The sequence below is a fragment of the Semicossyphus pulcher genome, unplaced genomic scaffold, assembly GCF_022749685.1.
Source record: "Semicossyphus pulcher isolate SPU_LCO1_2020_fin unplaced genomic scaffold, fSemPul1.0.p SCAF_9, whole genome shotgun sequence".
NCBI lineage: Eukaryota > Metazoa > Chordata > Actinopteri > Labriformes > Labridae > Semicossyphus > Semicossyphus pulcher.
In genome coordinates this window covers 20198188-20225448 of record NW_027211770.1, presented here as the reverse complement: position 1 = coordinate 20225448, position 27261 = coordinate 20198188, and the positions used below count along the sequence as shown (strand labels likewise).

Below are 27261 nucleotides of genomic sequence, written 5' to 3'. Positions count from 1 at the left end.
TTATAGGGGGAGAAATAGCGGATGGTTGTTTTCAGCAGAGCTCCACACAGACAGAGGCAGAGGATGCACAATAGAGCATCTCTCACACCGTGTTTAATTGCGGATTAGAGAAGGGGGGAGGAGGAGGAGAGAGAGAGGGAGGAAGAGGAGAAGGAGGGGGGCACAACAAGGAAGGCAAGGAGACGCTCTTTATTATTAGGAGAAAAAGCGGAGAGGAGGGGGGAGAGACAGAGACAGCGCGAGCACGGAGACGGCACAGACCGTGGCGGGGGGGAACGGAGAGAGGAGGACACCGACACCGACAGTCGGCAGCGTCGCTCGGATGCTGTTGTTGTTGTTGCTCCGGACGCGGCGACGATGCGGCCACACTGCTGGGTGATGGTGGCGCTGGCGGGGATCATGTCCTACCTGAGCCCGGAGAGAGCGCTCGGAGCCCCGCAGAGGGAAGGTGAGGGGAGTCGGAGGAGAGGAGGAGGAGGAGGAGGGGGGTTTGAAAACCTGTCAGTGATGCTGGAGAAAGGAGGAAAGAGGGGGGATGTAGTCAGTTATGAAAAGGCCTCTATACATATTGTATTATTAGCGTGTATGACTGAGACATAATGCGAGTTATTATTGCAGCAGCCTACGTGGCTTAATGAAAACAGGCGCGAGGCTGACTTGGTGATGGGTAGGGTACCATATTTGCATGCAGTGATGAAAATATTAGGGGGTGTCTCGGTCTCGGGCCTCACATCGATGGCATTTAAAAACAGCATATACTGTATGAATAGCAGGCTAAAATCGTCGTCTAAAAATAGCCTCTGCTGGGCACTGGAGATTATTTAGCCTATTAACCACCGCTGGCATCTTTGTTTTTCTCCATCTGAATATGCCTTCTTCTACCTCCGAAGATCTGGCAGTGTTGTGTTTGTGTAATGTGTGCAGTCATTGTATTGTGGTGTATTGTTTTGATAAGAGCTGCTGGCACCGGGGCTGGTGGAAAAGGCCCTGTGTTAGCTTCCTATTTATATGCAGTGTCTGTCTGGACATCTGTCTAGGGAAAGATGAAAGAATAGCACTGCACAGGAATTGTGCATCGGGGTTAAAGGTGCATGTTTAGGGGACAACGCTGCCACAAGGGTCATTTGGTTTTCACATTTAACCTCTTTTATGCAGGTGCAATGATCAACAATTCAGATCAACGATTAGCTTTATTTATCTCTGTTTAATGTGCTATAACTCATGTTATCTATAATGTATTGCAATTAAGAGCACTAGCTTTTGTTTATTAGCAACAGACTGGATATGCTAAACATAACCTTTGCTCAGCATGTGTAAAACAAGTGAATCCTGATGTCTATATTGCAACTTTTTGTAAGCAAGAAAACAGGAAAATAAAATAAAAAAGTTGCATTAAGTGGTAGTTGAAAAAAACCCTGCATATTTATCTTACTAAAACTACAATCACCCCATGTCTTATATTTTAAGAGGACCGCTGATTCTCTTTCTACAATATTTATTAAGTTGGTAAATTATTAAATATACTTTGAAATTGATGAATGCAGTGTTTATAATATCATGACCTTATGAATGAATGTATTTTTGGATGTGTGTAAGGATGCAGAATGAAATTGGGATATTTTAAGACAAGGCAGACTTGGAAACCACAAAGGTACCACGATGGTAAAGCACATGTTACCTCCTTGTTTATTTTTTTGTGCATTGCATTTAGATTATTTCTGCTTCATCTAGTTATTTTAGAATATCATCTGGTACTTTTTTATTGTGTTAAAAATGTGTGTAATGTGTTAAAATAACAGTAACTGCTGCCTTAAAGGTTAGCTTTAAGTGTACATGGGTTGGCACGTGTTGAAATTACAGCTAACTAGCTTTCTAATTAAATTGCGGCCTTGCGTACACTTAAAAAAAATAGACTTAGTCATGTATTCCCAGGCATGGTTTAAATATTTATATTTACTATACAAGTCCTTCACCCGGTTAACCCACCTTCTGACTGTTTCAAGGTGTCACTGTTGCTCTCTCTTGTCATAAGTGATGTAATGTTTGACATATTTTGGCTACAGTACTTAAATAGCTAAAACCTGAAGGGTATTTAACCACCCTGCCCTGCCCCTTTTCTTTTCTACAGATGGTTCACTTCCCACAAACGACTACGTTGAGGTACAATTATCAAATGTCCCGATCCCTCCCTCTCTCACCTGAGTAGTCAACCTTCCTGATTTGAGTAATTCTTTCCAACCCTTCCCAGTTAGCGCTCCTTTTTTTACCTAAATGAAACTCCAGCCACCCCTCCCTGCTTCTTAACTGTGTTTCCTGAGTGGAATGCCATTTCTGATATTCCCCCTCTCCCCATGCTTTTGTCCTTACTGGAATGGTATATTATCCCACTTTCAAACTTTTATTCCAGTCTCTATCTTATTTTACTGATTCAGACAATTGTTTTCTATCTTCAACCTAGTTTTTTTCCTGCTTTCCCCCTAAAACCCGTGATGCAAGCTGTCCATTGGGGTTCTCTACTGTGTCCCAAACCTGCCGCTAAGAAAACGCTCCAATGGTTTCCCTCTAAACAAACCACCTATGTAACAAGATTTTACACTTTTCCAATTCAGTGAAGTCTCTCTTTTCCTTCTCACTGGCTCAAACCTAACAGTGTGTCCCCCTTATAGAAGCACAAATACCCTAATTTCCTCCGCTAAATCCTCTCCTCCCTTGTATTTTCTCCCTGTCTTCCTCTCAGTCTCTCAGACCAGGGCTGCATCCCTATCTCCTCCACCCTACGTCGTCATCCTCATCTCTTGCTCGGGGCTCGTCTCTTTTGTTCTGCTGCTCCTGACCTGCCTGTGCTGTAAGAGAGGAGGAGTGGGGTTCAATGTAAGTCTTCAACATGTAAGAGATTTATTCACCTCTCTCTGCTTTCTTTGTTTTCTCACACCTTTTGTGCATGCTGGCATGCTTTAAATGTAAGCTGTAAAATGTAAGTGACTTTATAAACAGTATGGGAGTGGAAACAGGAGTCAATAATACCCGTTTAATGAAGTAGAAATGGTCAATAATCATCTGTCAGACTAATCTTGACTAAGCCTCCATCTTTTGACCTGGCGGTGTTCATGTGGAGCTGGCAGACAGGGTGTCATTAGCTCAGAATGGCTGTTTTCTCATTGTCTGTCCTTTATAAATATGGTGAAATCCAACCCTATCATTAAGCAGAAAAGTACAGGTCACATGGTGTTTTTTAATCATGCTAGTATTGTGATGTTTCTTTGCTGTTGTGGCTCAACCAGGAGTTTGACAATGCAGACGGGGAGGAGTGCTCGGGAGGCTCTAGTCCCATCCAGGAGGACAGCCTGTCGTCATGTCCCTCCCTCCCTGAGGTCTACACCCTGCCAGTCAGAGACAGGCAAAACTGCCCCGCCCTGCAGGATGGAGCAGGTAACAGCTCTCACTCTCTCTGACTCTCGCATGAGCTTAAACCTCCTTAAAACGAAGCCGAGATGCTGTCCTGCCTCACGGTCTGCTGCCCGAGTCACTGATGCAGATCCATTAAAGGTCTCAAACTGGGTGTACAACCAGCTGCTGAACTTCAATCGAGTGGAAACTGTGATCTGAGGAAATTCTGCATCAGTGCTCCATACGAGCAGAAAAAAAAGTTAGACATTTGATGACAGACGGGGACGGTCTTAGCCCAACTCAGGGTGGAGTACATGAAGTTTATTAACAGGAGGGGTGTTGTGTCATTTATTAAAGCCTCCCTCCACTCTAAAATGTATTTGGCTTCACTCAGATGTTTGACCTTCACTGTGCAAAATGATGCACGTGCAGTTTGTTTTCATCTGCTTAGTTTCTCTGCGCTCAACTTTAATCTAAGTTTAAACATATAAGTAATTACAGTGTCACTGGGTCCGATTCCAATGGGGCAAATTAAAGCATGCAGAGCGAAAGAGCCTTTGTTTACATTTTCACGGCAAAGTTTCAAAGCTAACAGCTACTTGTGGCTATTTCATTATAATAAAATGTTACTGAACATGACTAAACTTAATGTTAATACAACTTAAATACATTACTTCTGACCACATATTTGTCATGTCAGTTACATTTTGATCTGTAATGAAGGCAACTCCCATGATCCCATGCTACTGCACAATATCACTAAACTACTAGCAGAAGAAAAGAAATGGCCGCGCGTTTCAGAGGTTTACTTACAAGCGTGGTTTCTGTACATTCAAACTAGTTTGGAGGTCGATCACCATCCAATATGCAACTTTAGACACATTTGTAATGGAAACATGAAATTTCAGGGTTGCATAAGCTGAAAACAACTTCATTCACAAACATCTAAGTAGAAGACAAGTTATAACTTCTGAAATGAACAATATTTGCAGATTCATAGATTCTATATATTCTTATAACAAATAAGGAGTAAATGTAATTTGTGGAAAAAAACAGTACAGTTAATGTCGCATAACATGTATAAAGGGGCTCTTTAGTGTTTCAGTGATAGTAGAGGTAGCTTGTATTTAACATTACCTATGAGCAGCACTGTGAATATTTACTTTCTCCGTTTTTGGAAGATTTTTTGTCATATATTGTCATGAAAGAACATCAAATGCTGACATGAGTGACCCTTATGTTATTTCTCTTCCTTGTTATAGACTCCAAGTCTCAGTGCTTCAAAAGACACACTTTAAACTACCTTCAGGAGATAGGAAATGGCTGGTTCGGAAAGGTAAGATGATCACCTCTTACATTCAAGTATCATTGTCTTGTCAGGTAGAGTACAAACGACATCATAGATTTTTCTTTCTCACAGCATGCTCTGCTCTGTTATATTTAATACTGGCTACCTAACAGATCAGAAGTCTTAACTCAAAATAGATCTTTTACTGCCTCTCCTGGGCAATCTTCCATATTATTGTCCATTGATCTTTCCCAGGTGATCCTGGCTGAAGTGCTGTGTGACTGCAGTTCCTCTCAGGCCGTGGTGAAGGAGCTGCGCGTCAGTGCCAGCCCTCTGGAGCAGAGGAAGTTCTTGGCCGAGTCTGAGCCATACAGGTGGGAGAATCTGCCGAACATTTGGTTGCCATTTTTGGGACTTAATGCAGGACTACTGTATAATGCTGTGAGCTTTTACAGTCCCAGCAATGTTTTTTTCTCGCTAAGTCAAATGTTCAGTGTACGTTTTCTTGGGTCAATATATCAATCATCATCATCCTTTGCTCTTTGATAATTTGAATAGCAACAATAGCCCTAACCAATCTATTACAGTGTTGTACATAGGACCCAGGAACATAAGAATGACCCGATACAGATACCATTGTGGTGACAACTGACAGTTATAGGATGATAGTAGATTTAAAGTAACAGGAACACAATGAGTGAAGAGTGTTCAAATCACTGACATGATTGTAACAGGTCTGTTCTACATTAGCTAACATTAGCTAACAATGGCCACCACAAGCTATTGGCCATATCAGACCAAGTAAGGCTTAAGCCTAGAAAGAGTGCATTTATTCTACGTTTGCTAACATTATAACTTAACTTTAAACTTTATTATCCCAGAGGGGAAATTATTTTTCACAGACTGTACAAACATACATAGACTCCAAATAAACATTGACAAAGTATACAACCACTGTGCAAAACAAGGCAAAACAAAAACAAGACATGACACTCTCAGCGGGGCCTGTTGTTCAGGGCCGCTATCACTGCAGGAATCAGGCTTTTCCCAAACCGAGCTTGCCTTCACCTTAAAGTCCGGTACCTGGTGCTTGAGGGCAGCGGGGTGAGGTGGTCGTGCAGTGGATGTGTAAAGTCCTGTTCTATTGTGTTTGCGATGTGTGTAATGGCCCTGTTATTGCAGTCTGTGAGGTTGGGTGTGGGTAAACCAATGATTTTGATGCGTGATGCGTGTTAATTCAGTCCGGTTTCTAACAGAGAGCATTTATCTAACATAAGCAACCATAAACTATAGTCATATGAAACCAAGTCAGGCTTTAACAGTGAAAAAGTACATTTTATTGTGTTCTATGTTAGCTAATGTTAGCTAAAATTAGCCACTACAAGCTTGTGGTCATATCAGATCAAATAAGGCTTTAACCAAAATCGAGTGCATTTTACTTAGATTCTCTGTTAGGCAACGGTAGCCACAATACGTTTCTGGCCATGCAGGCCAAATAAGGATTAAACCAAACTAAAAATTGTGCTTTAAAGTTTTAGTGTTTTTAGTTTGGTATTGTTACTGCAGGTAGGTGTTAAGAGCTGGTTCTTTATAATGATGACAACTGAACCGACCTATTTAGGGTGTTGGACTCAGAATCCAAGTAGCATTTTGGCTGTCCTTTTCTCTGTTAAACACACACACACACACACACACACACACACACACACACACACACACACACACACACACACAGGAAGCATTCAAGGACAGGGCTGTCTGTTCTTTTTCTCCATTCCTATATCAGTGCAAAACCCAACACAACCATACCTGCTCTCATTTGCTCACTCTCTCTCACACACACCAACACACACACACACACACACACACACACACACAAATATGCACCCACAAGGAGTCATTTTACCAAACATTCATATACTGTTTACATCTCCTGTATCCGCTGCTCTTGCTGAAGCACAAACCCTCCACTTGTCGTGCTGTCTTCTCACCCAGTTTGTGTCAGAGGAAAACACACCGCACACTCCAACAACAGGCAAACCCGCCAATACGCTTCATTTCCATTTTCCGTCTTTCATTCACACCTAATTTGGCTTTGCTGCAGTGCCCCAGACAACTGCCTCCTCTTCTTCTCGCTCTCTCTACTTAAATCTGAGGCTGTCATCTCAAAACTATCTATGTATCCATCCATACTATGATACTATAAATTGTCTTGATTCACTCTCAACTATCCTGTAATCTATTTTTCCCATCTGTCTCTGGATTTTCTTTCTCCCTTTAGGAGTCTTAAACATCCCAACATCCTTCAGTGTTTGGGGCAATGCAGTGAGAGTATCCCCTTCCTCCTGGTTATGGAGTTCTGTCAGCTGGTGAGTACAAATCAGCCATTTAAAAATTACGGGACGGTTATGAAAATCAACATGCAAGCAAGATGAAACATTTATAGATGAATTATAGATGTTCCAGGGTCAGTAGGATTGGTTTTGCATCCGTTCAATCTGTTTGTTTTCCTTACCCCAGCTGGCTTAATCACTGACTGATTAAAAAAGCCATGTGAGTTGACTCTCAGGCTAAACAAAGACACAAGCAGATCAATTACAACCACACGGTGAGAGAAGCCAAACAACACTTGAGTCCCTGCCATTATCCCGTTTGATAAAGTCTCTTATTGTCCTATGCTCGCAGATATTTCTCATCCTTTTATGTAGCCCCTATTTTATTTCCTTGCCCTTCCTAAAGCACAAATGACTAATACAACGCTGCCAGCTCATTACCAATTCCCTGGGTGCTTTTGAGGCTGTGATGGAAAACACCTAAAAAGAGACATATTTACTGCAAAAGTCGCCGATATCCTCTCTGCCTACAGGACGTTCCTGCAAGTTTTATCTCTGTTTTTGTAGAAAGAATTGGCACACCCACTAATGGCCGACCTGGCTTGAACTCATATTCTACTCAAGTCTGCATGCCAGTTACAGCTTGCATTGTTACTTAATTGTACAACTAGGGTGATCTGAAAAGATATCTGAGAGCCCAGCGCAAGTCAGACGGGATGACCCCTGACCTGCCGACTAGGGACCTCTTGACTCTTCAGAGAATGGCTTTTGAGATCACCTCTGGTCTGCTGCATCTCCATGAAAACAACTACATCCACAGGTCAGTCGTGACTTAATCTCTGTCTATAATCAGAACCCAGATCTTTAAATAAGATTAGAAAATTAATGTGTGTATGTATCTGTTTATTGTGGCTGATTTTGGGAGGATGTGCATCTGTTTCTGCAGTGATATGGCTTTAAGAAACTGCCTGCTGACCTCAGACCTCACTGTAAGGATAGGCGACTATGGCCTTTCACACAACCATTATAAGGTACGTGGATCATTGCTTCATTAATTCATTATCTACCCATGTAGGCTACAAGATGTTTTAATCCTGTGATTTTAATTTTAGTAACCATGAAGCCTTTGTTTTGCCACAACATTAGTGATTTCAACAATGTAAGAAATTAAATACAATTTTTCTCCAGAATAAATAAACTCTTGTTGTCTTTATGAAGGAGGACTATTATCTGACTCCAGACAAGCTATGGATCCCATTGCGCTGGATAGCTCCAGAGCTGCTGGAGGAGTACAGAGGATCTATTATTGTTACAGACCAAACCAAGACCAGCAACATGTGGTAAGTGTTAAACCTCACAATCACAGCTGTTAGTTATATACAGGCTGGTTATGACCAGCACAGTAAAAAACTATGACTACCAATGTTAACGTATTGCTATGTTTAAGTTATATGTTTTAGAAATAGTCTGAGAACTAAACACACAAGGAGAGAAAAAGTGCTCTTTGTGCTAAGATTTATGAAAATGTTTTTTATTGTATTATTTCTCCAAACAAGTTATTCCTCAATATAGTAAGGAAAATATCTTTTCATCAGTTTTATTTTATTATGCCTCTCAGTCTTGTCTGCTTGGAAGTTAGAGCTCTGTAAAGGTGTTGCTGTAAAAACATTACATAACAAACACTAAGAGGTCTTTGAGGATTAGTCTGGCACCATCTCTACATCTTTTTCTCTTGCAGGTCCTTGGGGGTGGTTATATGGGAGCTGTTTGAGTTTGGCTCTCAGCCCCATAGACACCTGAGTGACGAAGAGGTGCTGACCTTCGTCATTAGGGAGAGACAGATCACCCTGGCCCAGCCCAGACTTAAACTCTCCCATGCTGACTACTGGTCAGTACTCCACTAAGTGCATATCGCAGAAATGTTTTTTAAATAGAAAGTATAAATTCCCTGATTGTGTCCCTCCAAACTTACCTCCTCTGCTTTTCTCTCCTGGCTACAGGTATGAGATCATGCAGTCCTGCTGGCTACCTCCATCTCAACGCCCTTCTGTAGCAGAAATATTCCTCCTTCTCTCTTCCCTCCTGGCCGCCGAGCGAGGAATGGTGAGGGGGAGTGTCGGGGAAGAAGATGAAGAGGATGAGGAGTATGAGACGGGCAGAGGACGGAGAGGGGAGAGCGAAGAGTCATTTGAAAGACGCTGGGACTTACTCCGTCCACCTGCATTCCAGACTGCAGCAAACGAGCGGCACAGGGAGAGAGACTACAGCAGGGAGGACAGAGACAACTCCTACCCTCTGCTGGACCCTGTGGGGAACTGTATCACCCCGTCTTCATCTGAACTGGATGACATCCTAACAGTCACTGAAACCAGCAAAGGCTTGAACTTTGAGTATTTCTGGGAGAAGGCTCATGCCAGAAGAGGCTACAAACCTCTTCCTCCTCCTCAACCGATCCCAACTGTGAACAATAACCACAGGCAGTCTTTGGACACTCCCACTGTGGTCCCAGTGATAAGCGCACGCAGCCCCTCTCTTGCCAGCGAGTACTACATCAGATTAGAGGAGCACACTCCCCAGGACAAGTCGCCAACTCTTAAGGGGAAGACCCAGTCATCTTTTCGTTCTGACTCGATTTGCCATGGAGACGTGGAGCTGGTGGAGATTCGCAGTGGAATGCTGGGAAAAGAGCGAGTTCCTTATTGTTCTTCTGACAAGTGTGGAAAGGGCCTCCAGACAGTCAGATCAAGTGAGGTTCAACTCAAGGTGCCAAACACAGGTGTGGCTGAGTTCAGAGACACTTCGAGCCGAGTGACTGACTTCTCAGTAGTCGATTTAGGGGATGATGATGAAGAGGACAAGAAAAAGAATGAGGCAGATAGAAAATTATCAACAAGTTCTCAAGCCCCAGTCCTTCCTCCGAAACCTCGCTCAATGTCCATGTCATCAGCGAACCACCTTCACTCACGCCCCCTCCCAGCACCTCCACTCGGATACAGAGGACTTCCTCACTATACCATCGGTGGAAAAATCGAAACAGACCCCCATCACATGAGCAGCTGCCCACCTTCAACCTTTGATCACCTTGGGCTTCACCGTGCCAGACAGACTCTACCCCCATCCCCATCCCTCTCCCCCTCTCTTCCCCCATCGAGCCATCCAATTTACCCCCAACCTCCCCAAATGTGTCCTCCACCTCTCCCTCCCCACTCCAAACCACAAAGAAGCTGCCCCAGCTACAACACAGCAGAGACTTATTCAAGATACACCAAGCCACAGATGCAGAGATCTTATAGAGACCCACTATCCTGTGACTTGTCTGACAGAGAGGGGGGAACTAGGCACTCAGCATCATTGCACAACTCCAAGGAGACTTCTCATTCTCGTGTAAAAGACTTTGACTCCCCTATTCGGCGAGAAAACCCATTGCGCCCTATTTATCGTAATTTACCCCGCCGTCAGCCAACAGACCCCCATATTGACAGACAGTCTTCATCCAGTCCCACCTACTCAGATGAGGATGACTCTCCCTTCATGTCCCCTGAGAGACAAAGCGGTGGGACTACCGTCACTCACTCCAGCCTATCTGAAGATGCAGACCCAGCCAGTGCAGAGCTCTTCTCCAGGGGGATGAAAAGGACTCAGTCACGCCTTGACACCATCCTGCCCACCATTTGGAGAGAAGATGCCGAACTTCAAGCAGAACGTGTTGCAGCTGCCAAGAAATCCCCTATGCATCTGTTTCTGACAGAGATATCTAGTGTGACAGAGTCTAGTGAGGCCAAGAAAGATTCTTCATGGGAGGGAGACAAGGCAGAGAAAAGAGATGGAGAGAGATGGGGAAACTTTTTGCTGCCAAACAGAGGGATGCGCCGCTCCCAGTCACTGATTACAGAGCTGGGGTCAACAGGACGGTCATGGGGACCAGAGGAATGTAACAGCAAGACAGAAGCTGAGGAGGACAATGCAGTCACTAAAGAATCATTCCAAGGGGATCTTTTCCTCACAGAGATTGACACAGGAAGAATGGATGCAGATCTAGAGGGAGGATCAGAGCCTGATCCAGTAAAATACCTCTATCCTGCAGGATCCAGATTGCGGCCCTATGTCTGTGCCCCAGGCCTTCCCTCGTACACCGAGGCAGAGGAAGCCTATTCAAAGGGTATAAGGAGATCCCGCTCTCTTCTCTCTGAGATAACCATCGGGAAGCAGGAGTCTGAACTGCAGCAGCCAGAAAAGGAGCAGCGGAGGACAGAGATGACCAGAGAGGAGTTCCTGAAGGAGATCCAATCAGCAGAGACCTTCCTGACTGAAATAATTTCTAGACAAAACGCTGCTTCAAACAAAAAGGAGGCAGACTCTTCTTACTCCCCTACTCCTCTATCTCCTGAATATGAGTCCATATGCATTGACCCAAACTCGGCTCAGACCATCAGATTTCAGTCAGAGAACTCTGTACGGGCATCCAGCAAAGGAAAAGATGATACACAAACTGAAGCAATCTATGCCCAGGTGACCAAGCGTGCTAAAAAGAGTGAGATAAAGGTTTCTATGAGACCTGGTATCCCGATCCTCCACATAGGATCTAACAAACAACCTCTGAAACTGGACAATGACGCTGACCAATGCCAATCTGACGAGTTTGTGTTTTCAGAAATCATGCCCAAAAATGGTCTTTTGCACAACCAGACACTTGGATGTCAGAAAGAAGAGGAGGAGTGTGCAGATGGCCCTGCTTTACCTGCCAGAGGAGAGCAAACAGATCCCTTAGAGAACTCTTCTTCTGAGTCCAGAGAGAGTTTTCAAGAATCCAACACTGTGCTACTGGGTGACAGCAAATTGCTAATAACAAATGAAACAGATAATCAAAAGGCTGCTGTTATAGGGAATGGTGAAATAATAAAAGAACAACAGGCCTGCAGTCCTGAGAGGGATCAAACACGTGGAAAGACTGATGCAATGTCATATGACAAAGAAAAGCACCAGAACGATAACTTTTTTGAAGCTGACTCTGATCACATCACTGATAATTTGGAGAACTCCAAAAAATTGGGTTCTCAAAATAATGACAGAAGCTTTGCAGGGACTAAACGAGAAAATATAACACACAACGATACTGATCAAGAAGAACACATTCACATTTCCCAAAAGGCATCCACTCCTGCTGCCACTCCTAGCACTCCAGACTGGGACCCTTCTTCTGATGTCTCACTTGTCACCCCCACCGACTCAGTCCTATCACCTATGACTTCCAGCTCAGCCGACTGCCTCACACCAAGTGACTCATGGACGAGCACTGGAGGAGGAGGAGTGGGAAACGGCGGGTGGCGAGCTCTGGGAAATGAAACACCGCATCGAGACTCTGCCTATTTCTCAGATAGTGACTGGGAGGGTGACGGGATGAACCGGAGGAGCAGCGATGGGCTGATTGCCTCCAGGCCAAGCAGCAGTCGAGGAGGGGAACGGGGAACCCTGACAGGAATAGAGGAAAAAACTGAGGAGGAGGGAGAAATGGGAGAAAAGAGCCCCTTGAGAAATGGTATACAGATGTCAGATAAGAAAGGAGAAACTGTAGAAAACACAGCTATTGAGATGAGTGAGGAAACAAGACCTCTACATCACATTGTGACAGAAAATGCCATCTCTCATTTAGGCCATGACAAAGATATTCCTAACAAAGGGCTAGAGTCAAGACAGAGAGACGATTCTGGCATTTTTCAAAATGAGTGTATAAAGTCAACACTGCTGGGTGAAGATCCGCAGGTCAAGGACTGTGTTGACTTAATTGATAAGTTGTTCTCAGACTTAGATGATGAGAATGGGCTCCCAAACAGCGGTGGGTATCCAATTGACAACCACTACACAGATGGCATCATCTCTCAAATAGCAGATTGCAAATATCAGGACTCTAAAGAAAATGCTGTACATCTACATTCGAAGAGCCTTGCTGAAACGGATATTTTGATTGAGTCTGTATCTGGCAGCCAGTCAAAGGATTGTGCGTTAAAGCCAAGAAACAATGATTACACAAGTGTTACAAAGACAGATATTGATCTCTCTGCACTGAACTCCCACAAATGTGGAAATGACACTGTGGAATCTGTCACACCATCCCAAGACTCAAGATTATCTAAACTGTACGGCATTCAGAGAGGCAATGAGACCCCGTCAATAGTCGAGCCAAATGATGATGGGAGGTCTGCCTATGATAAAGAGAGTGGTCTGACATGTCCTTCTTGGGCCAGGGAGGATGGTGAAGCGACAGAAAGACGTGAAGAGACGCCTGGTCTAGACCACAACGAGCTGGGCCTGAGAAACCTGCACTGCTCAGACGGCAGCGAGGACAAAAAGCTCACAACAGAGACCGAAAAACAGCTGGCTGCCGCAGAGCTGAGTAACGCCATGAAGGAAAAGTCACCCCTCAGAGGGGCAGTGAGTCTGATGGAGTCTGCTAAAGACTCCTGCGAGGGCCTTGAAGTGAAGACAAAAGAGTTATGGAGCGCCCTAGAGGAGGATGCAGGGCGTTCAGGATCTGGTGTGGTTAGGGGGGAGTTTGACTGCCACCGTTTTCCACAGTCGAGAGACTTGCGCTTGTGGCCCGATGAGAATGACCAGTGGGCCTCTCCAGAAAGGAGGAACCAAGACTCTGAACTGAGATCAGAATTTTTCTCTGGCTTCAGTAACAAGGCTTGGGAGGTGGGGGAGAGGCTTGTTGTTGGTCAAGAGTTTTGGGAGACTGAAGAAAATGATGAACTTGCAGGAAGTGAACCTCACCCTGCCATTTTGGAGGGCTGTGAAGAAAACTGGAATGACGAGACACAAGGACTCGCTGGTAATCTTGCCACGGAGGAAGAATGTGACTCTAAAGATGATAATGACCAACAGATTGTCCAAGTGGCAGACGTACAGCAAGAGGAAAATATTGAGAACCTCGAAGAAACCGGCAGTTTCAACCAAGACCTGAAAAAAGATATTGAAGTAGAGAACAAAGAAATCCCAGAGCAGGAGACCTTGGAGCATAGAGAGAGACACACTTCGTCATGCACAGAGGCAGTCAGTGATGAGGAAGGACTGCTAGACTCCTCAGAGACAGAGCAGAATCAAAATTTTAACAGATGGCCTCAGAATCACCCCTGCAACATCCAAAAAGAGGGGCAGACATCGGCTGAGCATGCTGACAAAGACGCAAGCTCAAATTTTGAGAATCAGCTCAATCAGAATTTAGAGAACAAAACAAATATATCTATTTGCATTACAGAAGCTCCTCGTGTGAACCTTTCAGATCTGGAAAATGTTGAATCAGGCTTGGATTCAGAGGCTGAAATCAGACCATGGCTTGCCGAGCAGTGCATAGAAGATAGAGAAAGCATTAGGAATGTAGAGGAGGATTACAAAGACATGCCCCTTCCATCCATCTCTTGTCCCACTGACCTTGATGTGCAGGAGGAGGTAGATCAGTCAGATCCACAGGTAGACAATTTCAGCTCTGTGGATTTTCCAAGTCCTCCACCGAGCATAGACCTCGATGTGCAAGATGATAAATTAGAGAGTTTAGACGACTCTTTTCCTAGTCCACCTCCATCTGTTATAGACTCAGAGGAGTTTATTAGTCATATTAATCTGGAAGACTTTATTGCTAGTGCTGAAACAGAGCCGTATATTCCCCCAACACATGACACAGATGTCTCAGATCCACCTGCTACAACTCAGAGTATAGGGATCTCAGCAAATCTCAACCTACCCTCTGTGCACATAACACTGGACGATGAGAGCAACCTCACACCTAACACAGAAAAGCAGGATGAACATAATAATCTGCTCGAGAAAACTTCATCTCCCACCTCATCGTCGCCCCAAATTCACCCCAACAATCTCCCAGAATTACTGATTTCTGAGTGGAAAGATTTGGATGAGGAGCCCCTGGAGGATTTTGAAAAACTGGAACAACTTTGCTGCATATCTGGGGATGAGGAGGACTCTCTGGGCGACCTTTTTCTGGGGAACCTGGAGCTTCTGGAGTCTTTGAAGAAAACACCTGACAAGAAAATCAGCAGTGGTGGTGATAATGATACAGGCGAGGAGATATGTGGCTCCTCTATTCCTGAGGGCAGCAAGGTGGATTTGACAGAGGATGGTATTTCTGATAAGTCTGATAAGCTGGCAGAGTCTGTGCCAGATGTTATCCTGGACCATCAGGACAAACTGTCACCTCAAGAAGAGAGGACTGATGGCCAGAGATCCCCAGGACAAACATCGGATGTCAAAGACCAGGGATCTCTCTCCAAGTTGACAACAAAAAATGGCCTCATGATGCAGGTTAGTATCTTTCTTTTGGTTTGTTGTAGGAGTGCAACTTATATTACCTCTTTGAGTTTATTTACTCCTTGTTATTGCTTTGTTGGGTTGATTTAGGTGTGTGAGGAAAAGCTGCAGTTTTCCCTCAGTGAAAATGTGAAAACAAATGTGCTGTGGGGGGCAACTGTTAAGGACACAGTGACACTCCGACCCTGGGGCGAGCAGATCACAGAGAACAACACTGAGCTGGTCCCTGTAGAGGAACCAAAAGAGGATGAAAGGTATGAAAAGTCTAAATGTTTGAATCCAACTTTGAATAACATCTTAGAATTAAATGTCAAAAGGGTCTTTTCACCCAAATAACCAAGAAAAACAGTGCTGTCTTAATAAGCCCCTGAGGTCCTAGTAGGTATTTTTTTCTTTTATTCTCAAAAATATTTCCTCATTAGTGATTTCAGGGCTCTGTAATATTTAGCCATACAGATAATGATAGTTGTATTTGCCAAGGTTTTTAGACTCCACTCCAGTGTATTGTGGGTGAATGGATATTAATTTTCAGAGCTCAGTAAAAATGTATATCATAATCAGTATCTTGAGTTTTCAGAGTGACTGTAGCATCCCCAACTGATGGTTGGATGACGTTTTTTAAAACCAAATTAACAAAAAGCATTTTTATCATGCTTGTTTAAGCACACATCACCCCTAATATTGAAAATACAAAATAAACACACCTTAACAGCATTCCTAAATTCAGTCCACGTGCTACCAAGCTAACGCTCATTAAGATGACCGAAATCAGAATACGTATAGCTAATGCAGCATTCTTGCTAGCTTAAGCATCCTCGGACTTAACAAAACTGGCAAAGGAGGCTATAAAGTCACTCCATGTACATAAGAAGCTTAATATTTGCAAACCTTTGCCCTTATCAGCCAGGCGCTGAACAAAGTAAAAGTACGATATTTTCCATCGTTTCGGAAGATACACCTGCCGTTTTACCGTGACTCTACTTTTTTTCTACCGGTACTACCGTTTCAAAATAAGAGCACCGGAGTTAAAATCACACTTAGGAAAGAATACTAAAACAGACTAAAGACATTACCTCTTAAATGAATAAACACAAACAGCTGATTATATTAGTAACTTACAAGGACTATCTATTTTGTTTATTTTGTATTTCTTTGAGGTTAATGGAAAAATGTCATCAAGATGTAGGAATATGTAAATGTATGATTTTAAACCACATATGGTTTTCTACTGTGTTCCGTCATGATGGGGGTTGCAACAGAAATCACAGAGATCAATATTAGAAAACTTGAATACATATAACCAAAACATTCTCGATATTAAAAGGGGTGAGTTAAATCTGCTGTTTTGGGATTTTGATACTGACCCTTTGATAATCATTTTTTAATTAGTTGTTGTTTTTGTTCCCTTTCTGTTTTGTTGTTGTTACAGCCACGATGAGCTGGAAAGTTCTCCGAGCATTCAGCCAAACACTGAGTCTGATGAAACTAAATCTGAGCCTTTCACTGTGATTGAACAACCTGAGGTCGCAACCCCTCAGCCTACAGCAAACCAGGCCATGAAAGGTACCTACATGAAGCATGTGTTGTGTACATTAATGACTGATTATTTAAAACAGTGACATATTTGACCTTTTACTATATATGGATGTATAGTCTGATGGACTAACATCTATAATACATCTCAATAGTAAAAATGTCTTTGTTCAAATTGTAATAAATATTTTCCTAGGGTCTATTTGCTAGAAGTCTTCTCACATTTCTCACATTTCTTAATTTTAACAGCAAAACTAGCTCGCCTGTCTCTCGCTCTTCCTCCTCTTGCTCTGACTCTTCCCCTCACCCCAACCGGTAAAGGAGGATTTGGGGACGGTGCAATCGGAAATCGGATTGGAAGACGAAGAGGTCTGTCCTCGGGGAGCGACCCTGACGACGAGGAGGAGGATGAGCAGGAGGACGAAAGCTCCCGGAGGGTGATTGTTGTCACGGAAACTGACGTGGACAAACGTGTCGGGCTGAGGAGTCTGCTGAAGTCACCCAAGGAGCCGATGGACAGAGAGAAGGACAGAGGAAGGAATGTGTCCTTTTTTGATGATGTCACGATATATCTTTTTGATCAGGTATTTATCATACTTTGTATAACTGATTTATAAGAGATCATATCAGATATAACAAAAGAAGGCCTGACTTTTATGTGTCATTACAACAGGAAACTCCAACCAATGAGTTGAGCAATTCAGCTCCCACTACTCCAGCCCCAGTGTCCGTCAAAAGCAGCAAGCTGGATTTGCGTGGTAAGATGACACATCTCACATTAGAGATCTCACATGTATGGGAGAATAAGGTGTTGACATTTTAGCCTCACTAGCAGCATAGTAACATTGGTCAGTCTGTCAGTTTGCCCACCATTTTGGTCTATACTGAAATATTGTAACAAACACTGGATAGATTGTCCTTAGGTTTTGTACAAGCAGTCAACAGAGGATGAAACCTACTGACTCCTTACTTCCCCTCTAGTGCCACCATGAGGTTTGTGGTTTTTAAGTTAGTGTCCTCTTGAGTCTTACATGATGATTGATGGGCACATTTGTGGATGGATAGACAGGAGAATTCTTGGTTTTTTTTGGTGATTCAGGTAAAAATTTCAATTACCCATTACTTTTATTTATACCTTAAAATGAATTACAAATCCATCAGCCTCAGCTTTACTTTGTGTTTTGAGCTAACTGGCTCATGCTAGCATGCTAACACGCTTAACTAAGATACCTATTTAGAATTCCCATGAAACAGCAAGCAGAGTGCTATTTTGCATATTTACATGTTTTACAATAAAAGCAGGAAGTTAAGGAGGGACTGGGCAAGGACATTAAATAGTGTCTACATTGTCCCGGGAGTGCAGGATGAGTCATCACATTTTTCCTAACTCAAAATTACCATTAAGAATACCTTTTCATTGTTGGGCCAGATACTGGGGTATAGGCGACAATCAGCGAGGCCATCTGTTATAAGACACTATTATTTAATAGGAACTTTAGCATCAGCATGTTTATATTGTCTGTGGACAGGTTAACAGGCTGTTATTAGCATTTAGCTCGAAGCACTGCTGTACTGAAGAGCAGCATCAACGAGCTGCTAGCATGCGGTAGACTCTGAGTCTCATTGGACTTTAAAGATAACCTGTATTAAGTCCGTTTCTTTTATGCATGCATTGTAACTCAGTCTTCACCTTGAGCTAGAAAATGACGTAATAAAATCTGACAGCCTCTAACTCATCCTCACCCACCTAAATGAAAAACTCTCATTTCAACCGTCTCTTCTCCGAATATGCAGCCAGAATTAATCTTCTATAATTATCCCCCTCGACACGCTGACATGTGGAACTGAGCGGGGACATAAATCCTGCGCTCAACAATGCGGGCCTAAGCTGTGTTTCCCAACACTTTTTCATTTGCTCTCTTGACTTCCTCTCTCCATCTCGTACACTGATCACCTCATTTCACAGAATAATGGAGGTTTGGGCTCAGAGTTTCCTTTGGGCTGTGCACACAAACGCAGAAACTCCAAAATTAGATGCTTTCATGATCTCTCATAGCCTTTTGAGTCGAGACTTCAAAGCACTGAAAGAAGATTCTGTGTTCCCTTTGAGTTATTTTTAACCAAAACCTGTCTTGTATTGCTTCTGTGTGATTATATTAATAGATAAAGATTATTAGTTTATTTTCTGACTTGTGTTTTGGCTTGATGCTAAGTCTCACTGTATATGTCACCAGTGTTGAAGCCACATGTGTCCCAGTCATGAGCAGAGTATGAGACAACAGGCCCCAGACATCAGGACTTTCTGCAGAGGAACCAGACATCTTATATGCTGCTTTTGGTTTGAAAACCACACTAGAACTTGAGTATTAAGTTTACACTGGAGATTCAGATTTAAATGCTTTTACTTCTTCTACTACATTTTAATAAAACTTGACTGTAGTTTCAGTATTCTGTGCAGCTGTAATATCCCTACTTTTAACTGGGCTTCAGTGGCTCTTGCCCAGGCTACTCATGACCCATGGACCCTGATAGCCAATCCATGTTTTCAGAGTTCAGTTATGACAGGAGGCACAGCAATTAAAGGGACTTATTTACCTGAATGTCAGTGACAAACACATCATTTAAACTCGAACATGATTAACTAATGCAGCTCTTTTTTTCTTTTCTCCTACGAACTGAGGTCCAAATCAGAAATTCAGCTACAAGAATAAGCAGTGAACACACTGACAAAAGGAACACATTTATAGCCATCTTTCTAGATAATCAACCCAGACGGGTGGAGAAGGAGACACACTGTACATTAAACTAAACTAAAGATATAATATTGAATTGACTTCTAAATTGATATGACAAGGCACCGTGTGATGTTTGAACGGCTTTTATGTTGAATAACACATTTGAAGTTATGACTAAAGGTTAACCTTTGGGCTCCCCTGTGAATCGTGATGCGTTGGTTTGGGCCAACTATGAGATCTATAGTATAATAATATGTTAACGCTGCAGGCTCTCCTCTTTGTTGGAATCAGGTCAAATCATTCCTTGTGATGAAATCTGTTTTAGAAACGATGTCACGGCTTACCTCCTAATGACAAAATGGAGGCAAAATGAAATGGTTACACCTAAGGGACACGTGACTAGGCTTTTCACATACTGTGTCTAATTTAGTTTTTCTTTCCATCAGGGCCAAACATCAAGAGCAAAGAATCAAAGAGAAAAGAGGATTTATCAATCAAACCAAGGTCGCCTGTGGGGGCTAATCAAGTGACATCATCGCGGTTCACTGTCAGCCCTGCCAACGACCCCCATTTGGTGTGATGTTAAATGTCATCGTGGGAACCTTCAGAGTCGAACCCTCTTGGACTGGCCAGTGAATTAACCCCAACAACCAGCCATTCACCCAGAGGCTATTTTTTTATTGAAAAGGCAACTGAAAGAATGAGACTCCCGTTCTAAAAGCTGGACACATTCCAGGTTTTACCAGCGACAGGATTTTGTATGACTAGGGCTTGTTGTGCTCCTGCCTGCCACTATTTACAGAGTTTATTCATAGCCCTCGGCTACAAAAGTCTTTGGAAAAGGCAGCATATGTTTGGAGAAGAGGAGCCTGGAGCTTTGTAAAATCTGAAACAGATTCGACAGCTATGCAGTGGGAGTCTTGCTGTGTACCAGCTTACCTTCTCTTTTTCTGCTTCATTTTGTTGTATTATTCCCCAGATGTGCGGGGAATGCACTTCAGTTAGTCATTCATCGGTCAATGTAAACTCTTTAATTCCAGTCCTCTCTTTATTAAAGACGTTTTTCATCGCAGTCAGACGGTTGTTCCTGTAGGCAGCAGTTTAAAACAGAAATCACTTGACTCCTGTATTTGAAAATACTCATTTGCATTTGTACAAATATCATAAGACAAGTGTATACAATATCATTTTAGAGCTGTTTACTTTTAGATGTATTCTTAGACTGCACGAAAAATGAAACAAGCTATGCTTTACATTTTTAATTCTTAAGAATTCTCTTATGTTATTACTGTTATTTTATATTTATTATATTGTTTTATTTATTTATTTATTTATTTATTTATTTATTTATGTAAAGCCAGTTTCCATGCAATGTTTTATTTAATTATTTATTTATTTGTTCATTATTTAATTTATTTATATGCTTTTCTCCACTTAACATATATAAACTTAGCTATACTTTGTTTGGGACAGAATGCATCTAGGTTATACCTTCTCTAAGATCTTCATAACAAATAAATCAAAATATTTTCCCAAACGTCTTAATTGCTAAAAAAGTATTTTGTATAATTTTACTTGTTAATATATGCCAATCTGTATGGAACTATGTCCTGTAACGTGTCATTTTTTTCCAATGTCTATGAATTTTTAGCTGTCTTGTCATTTTTTTCCCTCGTTTAATGACAGTTAATGTAGCTTAGCATGAAAAACCAATGCCTTTCATCAGTAAATAACTCCATTTGTTTGTGTATCTGTTGATTTACCCCATTTTCTACTAATAACAGTCCATCATGCAGTTCAGGTCCAACTAGTCCATTTGTTTAGTCTGTTTAAATGTTGGTTTAAAACCTGTATTGTTTAAAGAATGGTTTTCAAGGGATAATGTATAAACAAGGGGAAATAAAAACTTCAAAATGTGAATCTCTTATTGAAATTGTATTGTTTTGTAATTGTAAAACACTCTATTTACAAGGAGACGCGTTAATGTCCTGCATAAATCACCTCTTTGTCTGTGAATTGTATTGACTTCATTTCCCAGAAAGCCATGCGAAGCTTGTTACGTATTTAGTCTGCGACAAGCGATACAACAGTACGCTGCAGGCTGACGAACAACGTATAACGACTCGTTTTACCTTGTAACAGAAGAAGTTAAAGACGGCTTAATATATATTTGTCTTTGTTTCTGTAGGCGACCGGAATTTAAACTTAAAGGTGAGTTTATGTTACATATAAACTGCTAAGTTACACGACAGGCTACGTCTAGCCAACGTATGCTAAGAAAATGCTAACTAGCTAACACAAACCGTACTCTATACAACCACTGTGTTTAACTCAAACTAATCGCTCTACTAAATGGCTACTTATTTTTCTGTCTGCTTCTTGATTCATCCCGTGTTGCATTTAATACTGTTGTTTAAGAGTCTGAAAAGTGCCATCCTTATACGTAACAATTACTTTTAAAAACAAAGCCCCAGGTATGTGCACGTGATTTTGTGGAAAGAGATTTAATTTGAAGATTTGACATTTGAAAGGGATTTTAGTATCTAAATCTATGAATACCCATGATTTACATTATTGATTACTGTTTAGCTGTTAATTGAGTCATGCTATCATAAACTATCAGCTCATTTTGAAAATTATGTTATATTTGCACTCTTTCTACTTTGTACTACAACTGCTGCACAACAAATTGCTTTGGGTTAAATTAAGCTACATCTTGTCTTATGTTCAATCATACTTTTGCTGCTTGTTGTTCCTCAGATTTGTTTAAACCTCTTATTTGACTGTTGTCTTGTCATATCAAAATATGAAAATGACTTCTTATTTCACTGAGCCTTTAACAATGGGAAAATAAAATGATATTAGATAAGATCAGACCAGGATGATTTTATCACTCTGCTCTGTTAACAAATATACAGTCTTGTTGTAGATATTATGTCAGAAAGATGAACCTGTTGTACATTTTCTGATGGCGTACAATCAGTTAAACTCCAAATCTCTGACGATCCTTTGGATTTGATCTTATCAAGGCATTAAAATATACTTTCCTCAAACTCTCTGCTGCTGACTATAGATGTCCCTGGCGGACGAGCTCCTGGCTGACTTGGAGGAGGCCGGAGATGAAGGGGAGGACGGGTTGTATCCCGAGGAGGAGGAGGGGGAGAGTGATGGAGAAGTGGCGCAGGGAAGGACAGAGGGAGGGCTGGAAGACATCCCAGAGGAGATGGAGGTAGACTACAGCAAAGCTGAGAGTGTCGCCTCCATCGCCAAACTCCGCAATAGCAAACAGGTGAGTTGTATCATATGAGGTCATTATTCCAGCTAATATTTAAAGTATTGTGTCTGTTCTATTTATTCACACATTATTTCAAACTTTTGTCGACAGTTTTCAGAGATAATGGACAAAATTTCAGATTATGTTGGAAAGCAGCGCAAGAACTCAGAGGGTGAGTGTGACACCTTTTGTATGTTGTCTACTGTATGTTTTAAAAGTTCTTTGCAGCATTTAATTCCAGCTGAACGGTAACTAAACTGAATAATGTGATATAATTCTGTTGTGGTGTTTGTTTCCTTTTAGTCTCTGGGCCAGTTGAGTCTGACCCAGAATACAGACTGATCGTAGCAGCCAACAACCTCACAGTAGAGATCGACAATGAGCTCAGTAAGTTCCCTGTTCCTAGTGGTAAAACAATATTTTAAACTTAAAGCATTTAATTTGTTTCTTCTCCTTATAATTGTTGTTTTTCGTCTGGGTTTCAGATATTATTCACAAGTTTACTCGGGACAAGTACTCTAAGAGGTTCCCAGAACTCGAGTCTCTGGTGCCGGATTCTCTGGATTACATCCGCACGGTCAAGGTAAGACGAGCTAAAACCCTTTATGAGAGTAAGGAGCCTGGAGTTGCTGCCTTTGCTACATTCTTGATTATTAGTATCTTTAGGTGGACAGAAGGTTATTTTTTATTATAGATTAATTTATGTAAAAACATAATAGGAAAGCCAACAATGAATTTGATTTGTTTCTGCATCTCATACATACAAAAATGTAAAAGGGTCTGTCGCTCTGAATTATGACACTCTTAAGCAGTCTTGAGAGGTTGTCGTCACTCATATGAAATCAAATTCACTGACTGACCCAACAGGTTGACCTTACATGAAAAAAACCTAAAAGTTGACATTTGCTACAGCTCCAGAAATTATTGCTATAATTACTTAGTCTAAGTTACTTCATAGAAATATTCCCTTTTTATTGTCTGCCATGTGGTTTTAGCTTCATATTCTCTGTTTGTGTTTCCTGTTCAGGAGTTGGGAAACAATCTTGAGAAATGCAAGACCAATGAAACTCTGCAGCAGATCCTCACCAATGCCACTATCATGGTCGTCAGTGTCACAGCTTCAACAACACAGGGGTGAGTTGCTTTATTACTGCTGTGTATTCATTTAAATTGCTCCCATCCACAAGCACGCCTCACCACTATCACTGCTGAGGGTGACGGTCGCCATTTAAACGCTGATGTTTATTTTTATGGTTTTAGGTCACAGCTAAGTGAGGAGGAACTGAAGCAACTGGAGGAGGCATGTGACATGGCTCTGGAGCTGAACCAGTCCAAACACAGGATATATGAGTACGTCGAGTCCAGGATGTCCTTCATCGCCCCAAATCTGTCCATCATAGTCGGAGCATCAACAGCTGCCAAGATCATGGGTGAGAGATGTAAAAAGATTGAATTTGAAGCTTGAAATAGAGAGATAATTCCTCACTAACATCACTCTCTTTTTCTCTCTCTGGCTGCAGGTATCGCCGGCGGCCTCACAAACCTCTCCAAGATGCCCGCTTGTAACCTGATGCTGCTGGGAGCTCAGAGACGAACTCTGTCAGGCTTCAGCAGCACCTCCCTGCTGCCCCACACCGGCTTCATTTACCACTGTGATGTCGTGCAGTCACTGCCACCTGTCAGTAAATATATTAACATAAACATAGATTATGTTTGGGAATTTACCTCAGCTCGAGAGCCTTGTATCTAATGTATGTGTTTACTTTTCTCTCAGGACCTCAGGAGGAAGGCCGCTCGTCTGGTGGCTGCAAAGTGCACTCTGGCTGCTCGAGTGGACAGTTTCCACGAGAGCTCAGTCGGCAAGGTGACCAATCAGAAAATGTAGTTATGTAGATAATGTAGCCAAACACCACATCAATAATTACAGCCTCAACCATTTACATACAGTGGAAATTGCAATTCTTTGTTTAATTATCATACATTTTTTGCATGCAGCAAGCTTAAAGGAGCATTTCACCCCTGGAAAAAGCCACTGTCAGTCAAAGCTGGTGTTAGATAGAAGCAATAATATTGGAAATTGGCACTATAGCTGTAGAGAAAGTTGTACAAACATTCCTACAACACCCAGCGTGCATTGTGCCCCTCCTTCTGAAAGGAACAGCCGGTGTAATATACCGGTGGATCGTCTAAAAAATCTTCGGGTTGGCAGTCTACATTTCAAACCTGACGTTTTTGAACGAGACATGACATCGGAGGCTGGCGTGCTAGATTGAGGAAGTGTAGTTTAGCGAGCTCCCTGTCTTTCCAGGGCCCATTGAAGAAGCGGATAGCGTCCTCCAAAGGCACAGAGCCAAATTACTTTTTTTTTTTTTTCCTACCATGAAGGCATTAGCTCCCCATAAAAGCATGATAGGACTGAGGTTGAAAATCTGGCCCTTAAAGGTACAATTGATCAGTTTCAGACCCCTCTTGCATTAAGCTTTTGTGTAATCTTTTATTTGCAGGTTGGCTACGATCTAAAAGAAGAAATTGAGAGGAAGTTTGATAAATGGCAGGAGCCTCCACCGGTGAAGCAGGTCAAACCGCTGCCAGCCCCACTGGACGGACAGAGGAAGAAGAGAGGAGGAAGGAGGTACAGAACCCGTCAGCTGCTCTACATATGCAGAGAATTAGAGAACAGTGGAAGGCCATGTGTAGATTCTTGAAATACAAATTCATAGAGCATTTATTTTTCTGTAACCTTAACGCGTTGGAGCACAGCACGAAGCTTACATAACTTTCGTTGCCAAGTTTAGAATACCTCCATCATCTATAAATACATATTTAGTATAACCGCTCGGCTGCTTCTCTTTTCCTGAAGGTATCGAAAGATGAAGGAGCGTCTCGGGCTGACTGAGATCAGGAAACATGCCAACAGGATGACATTTGCAGAGGTCAGATACTTTCTACCATTTCTCCTTCATCTCATCTTCTGTTTACTGATGCTCCCTGCACGTTTCTATTCTGTTTAACATGTTATTGATTTTCATGCAGTCGTGTGTTCAGTGTTAATACTGTTCACTATTTGTACTCAAGAAAAGTGCTTTGCATAAAAGGAAAAGAGGTGCAAATGATTCTCACATCAAACATTCAGAAACGTACACGTAGGATCACACTGGATGCTCTTCCCTTACAGAACATCTAAATATAAACACACGCAGATTCAAACACTTTACATGAATGTTGCTCACTCCAGGCCTCTGGTTGGCTACTCTGACTCTCAGAGGATGATGGCTAAAAGTAGCTTCACAGGCTCCAGATTACAGCAAACTGATACAACACCACGACATGTGGGAGCCAGATATATCTCATATTTCTTAAACAGAATCACATCTTCAGATCTAATGTTTACAGCAAAGTTACTTTAGTCAGTATTTGTTTTTGGCACACTTCTTTATATGAGTGCATTTTTACTAAAAGAGAAGCTTAAGAAGTGGGACCTAATTTGGGATGTCCTGTTGCAGATTGAGGACGATGCGTATCAGGAGGACCTGGGCTTCAGTCTGGGTCAGCTGGGGAAGAGCGGCAGCGGGCGCGTCAGGCAGGCTCAGGTCAACGAGGCCACCAAGGCCAGAATCTCCAAATCCCTCCAGGTAAACTCGGTCAACTCGTTCTACTTCTAATCACTCCACCATTTATTACTTTTTAGCTTCTTAAGTCTCGGTAATTTTTCTTGTACTCAACAGAGGACGTTGCAGAAGCAGAGCATGACGTACGGAGGAAAGTCCACAGTCAGAGACCGCTCCTCAGGAACCAGCTCCAGCGTGGCGTTCACTCCTCTACAGGTACAAACAACGTTCACATCTGTTATCGGATATGTCCTCCTTAGCACTGTGAAGCTTTATTTTGGTTAACAACCGTTCTGCTCTCGTCTGCAGGGGCTGGAGATCGTGAACCCGCAGGCCGCAGAGAAGAAGGTGGCTGAAGCCAACCAGAAATATTTCTCTAACATGGCCGAGTTCCTCAAAGTCAAGAAGGAAACAAAGTGAACACACACACACACACACACACCGCCATCCTGCACACAGACAGTTGCACTAAACACTGCAGAATTAGTTTATTTTTAAGTTACCTGGCAATGTTGTAGTCCTGTATTTTGTTTTTACTTTTTTTCTCTCATTTTATTAAAACATGTAAAGATTTCATAAAGCATCCTGTCTTTTTTTTTTTAGCATTTTAACCAAATATCTGACACCTATTAGCTCGAAGATAGTCTCAATACTTGGCCCCGCGGACGTTACACCCATCTTCTAAATTATAATCTTGGCTTGCATGGTTTTAAAATGTTATCCCTCAATTTACCAGAACAAGTTAAAGCCCATTTCATCTAAAAGTAGTGCACACCAAGTGACT

At 42.2% G+C, this 27261-nt stretch overlaps 2 protein-coding genes across 2 annotated transcripts; both read left to right on the top strand.

The window, feature by feature from the left end:
- The first annotated feature begins 169 nt into the window (after positions 1–169).
- On the top strand, positions 170–21516 carry lmtk3 (lemur tyrosine kinase 3). The gene is made up of 16 exons (XM_069656326.1): positions 170–448; positions 2738–2871; positions 3282–3429; positions 4650–4723; positions 4931–5049; positions 6957–7044; positions 7680–7828; positions 7955–8039; positions 8227–8348; positions 8747–8896; positions 9009–15321; positions 15418–15581; positions 16757–16890; positions 17110–17444; positions 17534–17618; positions 20042–21516. Exons 1-16 carry the CDS (start codon positions 358–360, stop codon positions 20173–20175), a joined length of 8325 nt encoding a protein of 2774 aa, XP_069512427.1. The 5' UTR covers positions 170–357; the 3' UTR covers positions 20176–21516.
- Positions 21517–21675: 159 nt separating this feature from the next.
- On the top strand, positions 21676–27051 carry prpf31 (PRP31 pre-mRNA processing factor 31 homolog (yeast)). Its single transcript, XM_069656462.1, has 14 exons — positions 21676–21806; positions 22669–22884; positions 22981–23041; positions 23173–23256; positions 23355–23452; positions 23897–24003; positions 24130–24299; positions 24390–24547; positions 24644–24733; positions 25374–25501; positions 25730–25802; positions 26373–26501; positions 26595–26693; positions 26787–27051. The coding sequence occupies exons 2-14, from the start codon at positions 22669–22671 to the stop codon at positions 26895–26897; spliced, it is 1524 nt and encodes a 507-aa protein (XP_069512563.1). The 5' UTR covers positions 21676–21806; the 3' UTR covers positions 26898–27051.
- Positions 27052–27261: the final 210 nt, after the last annotated feature.